Genomic DNA, 13,420 nt, shown 5'->3' with positions numbered 1-13,420 from the left:
ACTAAACACAGGAGGAAAAAAACACGTTTTGGAAAGATCTTTTATGTGCAGCAACATATACTCTGCATATTTTCGTATTACGAAAGTATAAATTCGAATTCCACCAAAAACTGCATGTTACTTTCCGAAACATTGAAATCGACATTGCGATGCGCTTTTGTAAGCTAGTCATAGCTCACGTCATGTGATCTCGCCAGTCAATGACAGAGGGTATTTAGAGCTTAGGACACGTGATGTAATCAGCCATTAGAAACATCACTGTTAAGTAGCGCGAACGCACAAACAGAAAAAGTTAATGGTTTAAATTAATATACATAGTGTTGCTACACAAAACGCAACGCTTTCACGCATAATATTTGTCTGTAAGATTAATACGCTCCAAGAGAAGCCAAGCTTTCACATATAATGTTGGTCTTTTCTGCGCGTATTACAATTTAGGATATATCACACAAATGTGATCATAAAATTTTTAATAACGACTTAAATGTCTGATCTTCTGGGCTCTAAATTCATCTAAATGGCTCGTCATCAAAGAGTTGATTTTTAAATGAGAGTCAAACGCTCTGTGGTTTAAGAAATTCATTGTACATTATCGCACATAGCTCCATTGTAACTGCCACAATGGTACTTTGATGGTAATGCTTTTCAAACCACCAGTCTGAATATTTTCCCGTGACCTGTTAGAAATAGGTTCGTTTGCGCAGTTGCCAGAGATGACAGGTGTCACAACACTTGCGCAGCTACAATGCCGTAGGGAGCCCGTATGTAAAACATTAAAAGATGGTACATTATGTCATAGAAGAAACAAGACATCAGAGGATACTCCAAGAGCATCAGAATTTCGGACCCATACTAAAATGTGCACATTTAAAGTGCACATTTGTATGTCCATATTTCCAGTTAAGTAGGTCACGACCTGATATTAAACTTTTCAATGTGATTTTCGGGATGTAAATTTTCTTGGAGTACCAGTACTGTGCTATCTCATGTTTGGTTCTTTATTATGGCGTAATGCCATACGTGCTGGAAGTTGAAAACGTGCACTTGAAATGCAGCGAACAGTGTGTGGAATTAAAAAGAAAATTTCTTTAGCAAACCGACAATGCTTGACTGTCAGAAAGGTGGAAATCAGGAATCTGTTATGTTTTCATTTGACGTGAGAGCAGTAAACGAAGAGGAAACAGCAAAATCACTATCTGTAACAGAGGTCATGTGGAGACTACCCACTACCCAACTGTAACCCAGACTGCTCTGCTCATCAGAACCGAATCTACAATATTTCCGAACCAGTGCAATACCCTGCCACTCCCTCGAACGTTTGAGATAGGCGTCAAAAATTTAAAAAATCGAATTTTCAAAAATATGTTCATTTTGTAGCGCACATCTTTCTGAAGAGTGATGCATAAAACATGTGTTCGAGGACATGTAAGACATGTTATTTGGTCATAAGAGTGCCAAAGGGCAGTGCCTCGCCTCCTCACACAGCATTCTTCTATCGCACGTCACTGTACTTCGCTCTGTGGAATTTAAATGTGTATATTTTGTAAAGGATGCCATCAAACCATATTCAGGACAGTAGAAATTAAAATGTCCTGTGGTGCCTCTCCTGTTTACAGCAGGCAGGTTTGACATCCTGTGCCTCTTTTTTTAAAACAAAGAACTCTTCAGAAAATTTGCACTCTTTATTCCCCATCAGCTAACAACTTCCTGCTTTGTGTGACAAAATTAAATATAGGATACATAAACCCAGTAAAGACATGAGGCAAGCATGACAATACACATTTCTTCAATCCTTAGCTCCTAGAATTTCTCTCTCTCTAATCTTGCTACAGCTTTACATGGCGTGCTTTCCTTTCTGCAAAAGAATCTATTACCTCATCAAAGTTCGTCAAATATTTTGCTACATGAAAAGTCGAAATGTCGTTGTCTAATACTGAAAAAGCTGTTAATGCAAATAGGACCCAAGACTGGTATGGTTTCCCGACCTGATTACGTCTATTGTATCACTCCCTGCCCCCCCCCCCCCCCTTTTTTAAAGCCTTTCTAATACTGCAACAATTGTCATACACACCAAATAAACAAGACTGTTTTGGCACAAACGGTCCTTTTTGTAATGACAAAATATAATTCACAAAGTACCAATATCAAATGCCTATTAGGCCTACTACAAGCAAAAAGCCTTACGACAGGAAATAGTTTCACACTTCATTCACACGCTCCAGTTTCTCACGTATGAGATCGGAAAGTAGTAGTACGAAATTTTTATACAAACTTGGAATCGTCCTATTGTTCCATAATTTTTCTGATGTCCCCGTTTTCTTCTCCTTCCTCGCTGTACCAAACAGTCTTGTTGTCAGTAATTATGTAACTATTCCTGCCAATGTCAAAGCTTATTTGAACATTAACTCCACTAACTCTGCCAGAATAGCCCGTTTAGCTATCCCACTATTATTCTTCGGTTAGGCATTGCTACATGTTCGTACAACGCATTTTCCGAGCTGCTTTCAGAACAGAATTTAAAGCGGCTGCTAGCCGGGGACTGTACAACTGGCCCTTACTAGTATAGCAATCTGGCTAAAAATTCTGTCAAAATTTCATTTTCTTAAATACACCGAGAAGGTAATACGTAATCTTTCTTACCTGTTATTCGATTATTTCCACTACTGTAGTCTGAATCTATGGATTTAGCCATTAATTATAACAACGCTCATCATTCGCAAACCCAATCAACCACACAATCTCACAGCGGTCGTCATTCATCCGTTCGGCCTTACTCCGCTCAGCTCGTATAGCCCCTTTTGGTAGGTAAGTGTTTCTACATGTGACGAGGATTCCCCTGACAGAGACATCATGTACACTATGCATGCATTCACAAATCAACTTACGATTCATTCAGAAATCAACTTAGAATGTGTTCAAAAATGTTCAAAAACCGACAGGGATGCGTTTCAAAGTCATATGAATAATCGTTAGACTAACGTGCGCTGGATGCTAGTCGCTTTGTGAAACAAGGTTTTTTCCCCTCAATAGTATGAATTTGCCCCCCACCCCCCTCCTAGAACTGGGCCTGCTGCGCATGCAAGAATCTGGCAGCTAGGGCACTCCAGTAAAATTTTTCCAGGTAGCATCTAGCTGCGATTGCTTACACAGCCAACAGCCACATTTCTGTAGCCAGAAGCGGGAGAAGGTACTACTCAAATGCGCATGCGCGTGATCCTGCTCGTAACTGCAAAAACGAATCTAGTGTAAACAGTTGTGACGTCACGTTCATCGGAGGCAATTTGTTGTTACAGAACATTGCATAATCTTCCTAAAGCCTTTGACACATTTTGCTGTTAGCAGACGCTTGTATGAGCACTGTGTTTTGTTGCTGTATATGGCGCATTTCCTTTGCAATTTAAGTTTTATTTTCATTTTTCTCTCGTTCATATTTTATTGTTTCAGTATTATTCTGAAATAGCGGTATACAGTAATATCCTTTAAGAGTATCGGTTCTTGCCAGTCAAAATTACAAAAATTTAACTGAAAACAAAAACAATGAAAACTTCCCGGAATTCTAAAAAATTTCCGGGTTTTTCCCGGATCCCCCCGTTGTCCCAGGTCATATACACCCTGCTATGGGTACTGGTTGCACCAGCCAAAACAGTTCTTGGGTTGCAACTGGCAACATTTGGACAATCCTGTTTTCAGTCCTGGGTGTTCATCTTTGTGCAGGTATCCCCAACACTAGTCTTTTTTGTTTATGAATCCTGGAACAATTTTCCTTGACAGAAACAAAATCCTTCTTCCCAGGTACACAGCAGCTTATATTATCTGTTGTAAAATTCTATGACACCATCCACAATTTGTTCACTTAAGACACATTCAGGTCTTGGTTTGGGAGTTGCTAAGATACTGCATTCTTTGACTAATTGTTTTGCTTTTCTCACTACATAGTTTGGGCTCCAAATTCATTTTCAGTTCTTTGAATGCTCCAACTTTTTGGAAGTAGTGTAAGAATTTGGAACTTCTCACTGCTTGTGGTGCTGGTACTGAATTTCTCTTTCAATTGCAGCATTTCAGATTCAACATTTGTTTCTTAATATGCATTTTCTTCCACACTAGGTATGTATTTACTTCAGAATACCTCAGACACTTGCTTGATCTTTTTCTGCACGTATGTTCACTCTCCCCCAGTGTCTTCTTTTTCACTGGGGACTTGCCAGGACATACCACACTATCATTTAAAGCATCTAAAGCAATTTTTGTGGCTACAGATTTGTCTGACTCACCTCAGGAGCTACACTGGTTTGTGGTTTCCACTCGTTTCAATGTAGTTTCGTCAACCACAGGCCCTTGTCCTCAAGTTAATTTTTTTCCTACATTTGTCACATATTTTGTAACTGTCATTATGCACCAAGCGTACCAACCGTCCACATTTGCACTTTACATACATATTTCTTGTATCTGCTGTGACCATCTTCCCTGAATGGATTACAGCGATACATGATCTTCTCAAACTCCATTTTCAAAGAAGATCTGTATAATTTTCACACACAACAGCTTTTGCAAAAATGGTTCAAATGGCTCTGAGCACTATGGGACTTAATATCTATGGTCATCAGTCCCCTATAACTTAGAACTACTTAAACCGAACTAACCTAAGGACAGCTTTTGCAGCAACTAACTTTACAGGCAACAGCCACACTGCCATCCAATACTAGATAGCTTGAGTTTGGCCTGCTTACATTGTTACACCACCACCCTTTTAACAATAAACATGTTTTCAGTGCTTTGTGTCACACTGAGTCTGAATACAATTTATTTTGTATTAATGCAACACACTGTGTATGGATTAATTTATATCTCGTGCCATTCCAGTTGGAATTTTTACAATGTTGTATAGTATAACATGGAGAAGCCAATTTCTTTTTGTCAATTTCGAAGGTGACATGTTTTGAGATATTCAAGGTCAAGGTCGTTAACCGTAATTTTGTACTTCCTTCGAATATGATGAAATTGCATATAGTTGAAAAGCTTCTTACAAGGCTTTTCCAAAATACCTGGTTCATTGTTCTATCTTTATTAGATCAGAAGTTACAGCTGTTTTTGTCAAATTTTCTGCACTTTTTAGAACTTCAAGCAGACATTGTTATTGTCTTACTTTCATTAAAATTCTGTAATATGGCACCTTTCATTCTCGTCATGTGCAATGAACACACCAAATTGTATGGAAATTGATGAGGGTCAGGTTGGAAAGTGTACTTTTATGTATTGATTTGACATGGAATGACTCGTCACCTATTTTGACACATTTCAGTAGTTCTATATTATTGTTGACTTCACCTAGTGACTCCTAAGGAACTAGCAATTCCAGCTGGTTTGTTCGAAATTCAACATTTTTGGAACAAATTTTGCTTTGTCATATGTTTCACATCTAAAACACACACAAAAAAAATTAATAGCATGAGCCAACTGATACCCCAACATCAGACCTCTGATTTCAGTTTGGCAATCACTTATTTCACAATTTCACATCATCATCATCATCATCATCATCATCTTTACAGCTTTTTCTAAATGCTTATAATACTTGTAAACACCCTTGTTTTACTCATAGCACACTCACCAGAAGAAACATTGATCACTCCTGAAACAGTTGTATTTATTCCATTCTTACAGCAAAATTAATACAAATTCTGTATTTATTTTGTATTTAAATAATTCAATCATCAATACTATCAGCTGACTATTCCTGGGAATATTTATCAAATGAACAATGAAATATGTGCAAATCTGGCTAATACAAAATGCAAAATTTAGATTACTGTTTCAACACACTTTGTATAATTTGCTCAGGTTATTGAGTAGTCTGTACTCCTGTTTGACTGCAGCATTTTAGCACTGTGTGTAACATTGTTTCATTTCTTCACTGTGTGTGTGTGTGGGGGGGGGGGGGCGGTGGGGAGGGGGGGGAGGGACTCCTAAATGAGTTCACTTTAGTGGAGTCTGCAGGTTGGTTATAGCACAGAACCTGTAAAAAGTGAGACATGAATTTACCTTACAAAACAGTACTGACTAAGTGGATCAAACTGTTTTATGTAAACAGAAACAACCTGCTAAAATGGGTATTTGTTTGTTGATAACGTACAACACTCCTGCATCATGCCTCATCCCTGTACAACTATATAATTTCCTAACAACCAACATTTTTTTAAAAATAATTTCATGCTGTCTTAGCTGAAATTCTGATTATATATATATATATATATATATATATATCACAGTACTCTTTTGTCCTTAGGCCACTTTCAAGTACCTAGAACAGAAGCATTATACATTGGATGCATTAGTATCACTTACGTATTTAATATACGAACAAGTTATCTCCCAAGACATACTAGGAGGATTATAACTAACTTTATGGACAATTCTTTAATGGTATATTAGGCCATCTATGTCTTTGTTCCTATGACTGCATGTAACAGTTATAAAATAAATTAGATTTTTTTTGCAAGCATGTTACTTTTGAACAGCTGTTGCAAAGCTCTTACATTTAATGTCTATGTTTTTAATGTACTTCAACTAGGAAGATTATAATTTTATAGAAACTTTTTGATCAAACTATATTGTTTTTTTCTCAATCATATTTAATCATCATCGCTGGTGTAAATATGACTGCATAAACTAAAGAAACTATTCTTAATTTATTTTAGGACAATTACATTAGTCATAGGAGCAAAGATGTACATCGCATAATGCATCATTAATGAATCTTCCATAAAATAAGTTATAATCCTTCTAGTATATTTTGGGATATGACTTGTTCCTATGTTAAATACATAACCAATACTTAAGTATCCAATGTATAATGCTTCCATTTCAGATACTTTACAAAGGCTTTAAGTTGAAATTGTCAAACTGTACATCAAATAAAGATTATGACAGCATGAAATCATTTAAAAAATTCATCACAGCAGCAAACCCCATCACAATATAGATTACAAATAAACAAATTCCTCTAATCCACTACTAAAATCATAGGGCAGTTACTAATTATGGCAACAACTGCATTACTAGAGGAATCAATACTAAGAACTAACTAATCAAAGTTATTGCCCTCTTAAATAAGGGCATTTTTTCAGCATGTAGCAATGTATGAGGCTGTTATTTAATGCACAGTAATTGTCAGGCTACACATGCTAAAATCAATGTTTTAATCAGCATTAACCCCAGCATCACCACTTTGTATGGGGTGGGAGGTGGGACTTCTTGTTTATACCAACCTTTTGGAAATATTGCAATCTAGTAATGTACTTCATATTTTAATACTGCAAAAAAACTGTAAAGAATTCTAACCGATTCTACAATTGTTTTAAACTTTTAAGTTAAACTTTATAAAAAATAAAGTCTACCTGAAGTGGTCATAGTCTACCCTTTTGTAGTATATACAACTTTTCACAATAGATGCCTTATTCAATAAATAAATGCGTTGTGGTAATATATGATACCTAACCATCAAGTTTCTGTGTGCACAGCAACAGTACTCCTAACAACATTATTAAGGTCCAGCACTTCCTGAAAGTTTGTTTATACTGTTACCTTAAGCCACACTAGGTGACAGCAACTTTCTGGCAAATCAAAACTCCAGACCAAGACTTTAACTCTGGCTCTTTGCCTTTAGCAACAAGTGCTCTACTAGTCTAGTAGAATTAGCATTCAAATCGGAAAAAATTGCAACAAAAGGTTTTATTGTTTTAATGGCTTCATTTGTGTCCCAGTATGACTACCCTAGGTTTTCCCCCTCAGCGGAGTTGTGGAAAAGGGGGGGGGGGGGGAGGGGGGGCAAAAGTGTACCTGAAAGAGGGGGGTATGTTTTCGGTTCTGTTATTATATCTCGTAAATGACTCAATATCGAAAACATAGTGAATTAAAAATTGTAGGGTATGAAATTCTGCATTGAATGAGACCATCCGCATATTTTTTGGACCACCTGTTTCCATTCTAGTGCTCTTCAAAATTTGACAAATTTTACATTTTCTGTTTTTTGGTAATATCGTTGAAACTAACCCACCTATCAACAATAACATTTTCCATAAAAATGATATGGAGAGATAAATTCTGCACTTGATGAAACCAAAAGTGAATTTATTGGACCACCCATTTGTGTGCAGCTCCTCCTCATTAAAGTTGGACCATTTCTTATCAATGAAGACAATTTCAAATGTAGTTCTTTAGTAATTCTTATGTACACTCTTAAATACAGAACTATAGCAACCCATTGTCTCTTACTTATTAAATATAGTAATAGAATAAAATAATTTTGTAAAATTTGAAAAATAATATTAAAAATGTTTTTCATATCTCGAGGGTTAAGAACTGAGACCTCATACCTGAGATGTCAGAAAAAGTCCTGGCTCAAAAAAACTTTTAAGTGAAAAAAAATTGTTATAACAAAATGATGCAAAAAAGACAATACACAACCTGAGAGTAATAAATGATTATGCTCTAAATAAAAAAATCAAAGCAATCAAAATTTTTAATAAAAGTTATGTTTTTTTAACTCCCCTGTAAAATTTTGTCTTTTGTCAGATACGTGGTTATTATATTTCGTAATTACAAAATTTTACATAAATGTACAGGATGAAAAGGGCAAAAGTACGTAGGTACACAAATTTCACATATGTCTAAGTTTGACTGTCATTGCACCACAAGTCAGTAATTTTTGTCCCCTTGCAGTTGACACAAACTAATGAGCACTTAATACCAGCCTTCCGACACCCACAACTACCTGCACAGCCCCCTTGTTGCATTTGCAGGAAACTGGTGAGAGAAGATACTGTGGAGTTGGTTCTTTGGAGGTAGGAACGGGGGGCCACGACCAAACTCTGAAGCCTGCCATCCCCAGAGGAGCAGATCCATCTAGCGTCCTATCCACATTTGTGCTTTTAAGTAGGTCCTCAAGCAATGCTGGCGAACTGATTCCAACAGTAGTGGTAGGGATGCTAGGGTGAATCTGGATTTCACAATCGCTTCGGAAAACAGGTCGAATCGCAATTTGCTTAAGTGTCTCCTGCCGTACCTCCATAGAGGGTTGTTAAAAATCAGAGGCCAGCTTCGACAAGAGCTTCAGCTCGAGTGTTATGCTCTAAAAAAGGTTTGATATCTTCCGGAAGACATTTATTTTTGACCAACTCCTCCTTGCCTTGACCAAAGAGCGCTGAAGTTGTTTCACATCCACTTATGGCGTGGAGAAATATGAGTGGCCTTCTGATGTTTGCCAGTTTGAAACTGCTGGAACCAAATACTTGTGATGAGGTCTTTCCTCTTCCAGGTTACAAGAAATATATATTTGCTGATGGTGTAGCTAGGGCATTGAGCATGATGAGAAGGTCCATATCCTCACCAACAACCACAACCTTCTAATGTTCCTGTGATACTTTTAGTGCTGTAGCAACAATTAGGTGGTCTGAGTCTTCATTAGCTTGCTTTACTTAGAAGCCTTCATCTCAAGCCTCGAAATAAGCAAGCTAATGAGTGATGCTTTATTTCTGTCATAGGGCCTCTATGGGTTGAACGGTTAGAGAACTTTAAAGATGATGCAACTCGTCATATGCAGTGTATGTATTGATATGCAAAAACATGGTGCTCTTTCTTACAGTAGCAGTGACTATGGCACAAGGGCAGCGAGGTGATGCGTAAATGTGTCAGAGGTGGCCCGAGGAAAACGCATCGTAGCGTGGGTGCGAGGCACAGAGGCACGTTGTTGTCGCGGCACGTCGCACGTTGCAGTCACGCGAAACACCGGCACTTACCGCTGTGTGGCATGTCATTCTCTATGGGTAAATAACTGCATCGTTTGGTGTGCGTCCACCCCGGAAGAAAAGTGGGAACTGGCGAGATCCGGCCAGGAAAAGCTTTTACTTGGGCCACAGCTGTCCTTTTGTCCGCAGGTGGCACCAAGCGCCACTAGAGAGCAATAAACTGTGTCACCCACTGGGCGGACGCAGGATGCTGCCACCTGGTAACTGCACACTCACATTATGCACAATATTCTAATAAAGCAAAAGCTGCTCTTCCAAATGGTGCATTTTAAATTAAAATCAGAGGTGCCTATTTTGTTTTTTATATTTGCCTCCAAATTTGCTCAAATGTAGGGTTCCGATTTTTTGAAGGTAACTTTCTGGACGATTACCTTAGGAATTACAGAAGATACACTTTTGTCATTATTACAATGGCTTGCCAGGCAGAACATATACACAAAGGCAGAATAACAAGGTGCAAAAAGGCTTTGCCGTTTAATAAGGGACTGTCAAAATTGACCTTAAATTTCTTGTCTCTGAAGTTACCCATGACTGAACAATTTTTTAAAACTTTTTTTTCAATCTTTACTCATAAGAAGAATGCTGAAGATTAGATGGGTAGATCACATAGCTAATGAGGAGGTATTAAATAGGATTGGGGAGAAGAGAAGTTTGTGACAACTTGACTAAAAGACGGTATCGATTGGTAGGACATGTTTTGAGGCATCAAGGGATCACCAATTTAGTATTTGAGGGCAGCGTGGAGAGTAAAAATCGTAGAGGGAGTCCAAGAGATGAATACACTAAGCAGATTCAGAAGGATGTAGGCTGCAGTAGGTACTGGGTGATGAAGAAGCTTGCACAGGATAGAGTAACATGGAGAGCTGCATCAAACCAGTCTCAGAACTGAAGACCACAACAACACTCATGATAATGTTTTTTTGAGTTCTCTGCATAAAACTGATCTAGAGACTTAGATTTGTAAATGTGAAGTACCTTACATGCACAGCAATGAAACTTAGCCGTACAGAAACGGGTGGTCCACTTCTGGTCTCATCAAGCACAGAATTTATTCCTCTATATCTATTGTATGAACTACTTTATTGATAGATGGGTTAGTTTCAATGATATTACCAAAAAGCCAGGGTTAAAACGAAAATTTTTCCATGAACATGTAAAATTGGTCCAATTTTGAAGAGCACTATTATGGAAACGTGTGGTCCAAAAAATATGCAGATGTTCCCATTCAATGCAGAATTTCATGCCCTACAATTTTTAATTCCATTATGTTTACGATATTATGAGACATTTAAAAGATATAATCACAAAACCGAAAAAATACCCCTTTTTCAGGTACATTTTTGCCCCCCCACCATTTTTCCACAACTCCGCCAAGGGGGAAAACCTAGGATGTCATATTGGGCCACAAATGAAGCCATTAAACCAATAAAACCTTTTGTAGCAATTATTTCTGATTTGTCTAATTTTTAGGTTTAACCCTCTGGGCTATATTGGCTAACCTACCCAAGCATGACTCACAACCCATTGTCACAGCTTTAACTTGGGACAGTAAGAGAGAAGATACTGGCAGAAGTACATCTGTGAGGACAGATCGTGCATCAGTAGCCCAGTCTGTAGAGCACTTGCCCACGAAAGGCAAAGGTCCCAAGTTTGAGTCTCGGTCTGCCACACAGTTTTAATCTGCCAGGAAGTGTCATACCAGCACACACACTGCTGCACAGTGAAAATTTCGTTTCAATAGGTAACAGCAATTTACTGGATAATTTCAATACAAATATTCAACTAAGAGCTACAAGGTAACCCACTATATTTTTTAAACTCATGTGGACATAGCACCAGTAAATGGTTACACATTATTTCTACACAAACTTCCCAGACAAAGTATAAAAGGTGACAACTTTCTTCAAAAGATGAAACACATATTGAAGAAAGGGCTACAAATATTTGAGGACTCCGTGAGTCTGAGGTTTCAGCCATGGAAGGGACTCTGACAGAAATCAAGCAGTACTTCAGTAAACAAGACATTTATGGAGGTGAAGGTGTATGCCATTTGTGTACTACTGAAAGTTAGTCAAAAGCAGCAAAGTACAAAAAATGAACAAAAGAACAACAATCTGTGACAATTTTAAGAGATATGTGTGGTAAACAAGGAAACTGTTGTATGTTACAAGTGTGAGGTAATTCTAAAGACTGATTTATATTTTTTTTTTCATAAAATATGTTGCGTAAACGTCACCTATAATATTTGCAATATTTTTTTCATTGTATTGACATTTTCTTCACTTTTATTTCTAAATTAAACAGACAACTGAAGATAATGAGAGTAAACAAACAAATGACTCCACACACGAAAAATACAATATCTGTGTGTAATAAGTGCTAAAAGACATTTGTGGGTTCTGGACCCTACTTACATATCAGTCTCTTTAAATATCTTTCTGTTAAATGTCAACATAAATTGACAAAATTTGTTTTTTTATGGCGGAGATAAATGTCAAGCATGCAAATTACAACAAATGTTATTTCCAAAACCCCTATCTGGTGCACGCAGACAAAAAGCTACTTGGACAGACACTTCACTTCTAAAGTAGAAACACTGGAATTACATTACCTGAGAAACTACATCTCAAGTATCCAGTACGTAATTAGGGGCATAACTTCATAAGTTTCCTATCTCAAGCTAGTTGAGGTCTCAGAGTAAATAGGCTAGGTTTGAAGTATTTGATTTACATTATGCAATTTACTGCAAATAATTTATTAATACAGGGAATATAAAGCTTTTTACTATAAACCAGTAATTTATGTTCACACTAACATAACCAGAACATTTTATCCATGCTAAATGATACTGAGACTAAATAATAGGTGATGCTAATGTTTTAGCATTATAACCACTGCCACACATTACAAAAGCAACAATATCATACAGTCATACTTACAGGACATATATCTCTGAATTCACATGGTCGGCTCACAGAGAGCTCATTCTGTTTCCCCACGCCGCTGCCCTCTGTGCTGATTGGAGACACACTACATGCGGCATGGGGGGCATCAGGACCACCACTGAGGCCCGGCTCCCAGCGTCACACAAAATCGTTGGCATGGCTCCTCCATCGACTCACTGCAAATGCATGTATAATATATAACTATGGACTCAAAACTGAAAGGTTAAACATTTCATCACACACACACACACACACACACACACACACACACACACACACACACAAACACACACACACACAAACACACACACACTCCTATATAATTTGTGGGCCATATAACATGCTGTGAGATGGAGTGGAAGGGCAAGAGTTTTCCACCATCAGTAGTAGTACTCCACTGCAATTAAGAGACTCACTTGCTCAAAAGTGGCACTCTGGGATGCACTCTGTGAGAGCCTATCTCAATGATTACGCAACCACTTATCTCTGCCCGCACACCAACACGAGCACTGCTAAAGAGACCTCAAAACTTGTCCGGGATAACACACGTGCCAGACTTAGAAAACTGTGGCATCAGCCACTAACCGGACGAGGGTACATCGAGAACCGGAGGTTGAAGGATGCAACAGTTTTTCCTATAAGAAATGATTTTGGTAAGAAGGCGTCAGTCTT

General features: G+C 37.8%; 1 protein-coding gene across 1 annotated transcript in view; it reads right to left on the bottom strand.

The window, feature by feature from the left end:
• Window positions 1-12,886, bottom strand: part of LOC126184058 (ornithine decarboxylase antizyme 1) — a gene marked incomplete at its 5' end in the record, with an annotated part of 46,305 nt that extends 33,419 nt beyond the window's left edge. Inside the window, one exon of the mRNA XM_049926419.1 lies at window positions 12,743-12,886. Coding sequence (XP_049782376.1) covers window positions 12,743-12,886 — 144 coding nt within the window. The remainder of the gene's footprint in view (window positions 1-12,742) is intronic.
• Between the last annotated feature and the right edge of the window lie 534 nt (window positions 12,887-13,420).

The sequence above is a fragment of the Schistocerca cancellata genome, chromosome 4 (genome assembly GCF_023864275.1).
Source record: "Schistocerca cancellata isolate TAMUIC-IGC-003103 chromosome 4, iqSchCanc2.1, whole genome shotgun sequence".
Classification (NCBI taxonomy): Eukaryota; Metazoa; Arthropoda; class Insecta; order Orthoptera; family Acrididae; genus Schistocerca; species Schistocerca cancellata.
This window is presented reverse-complemented; position numbering and strand designations above follow the sequence as displayed.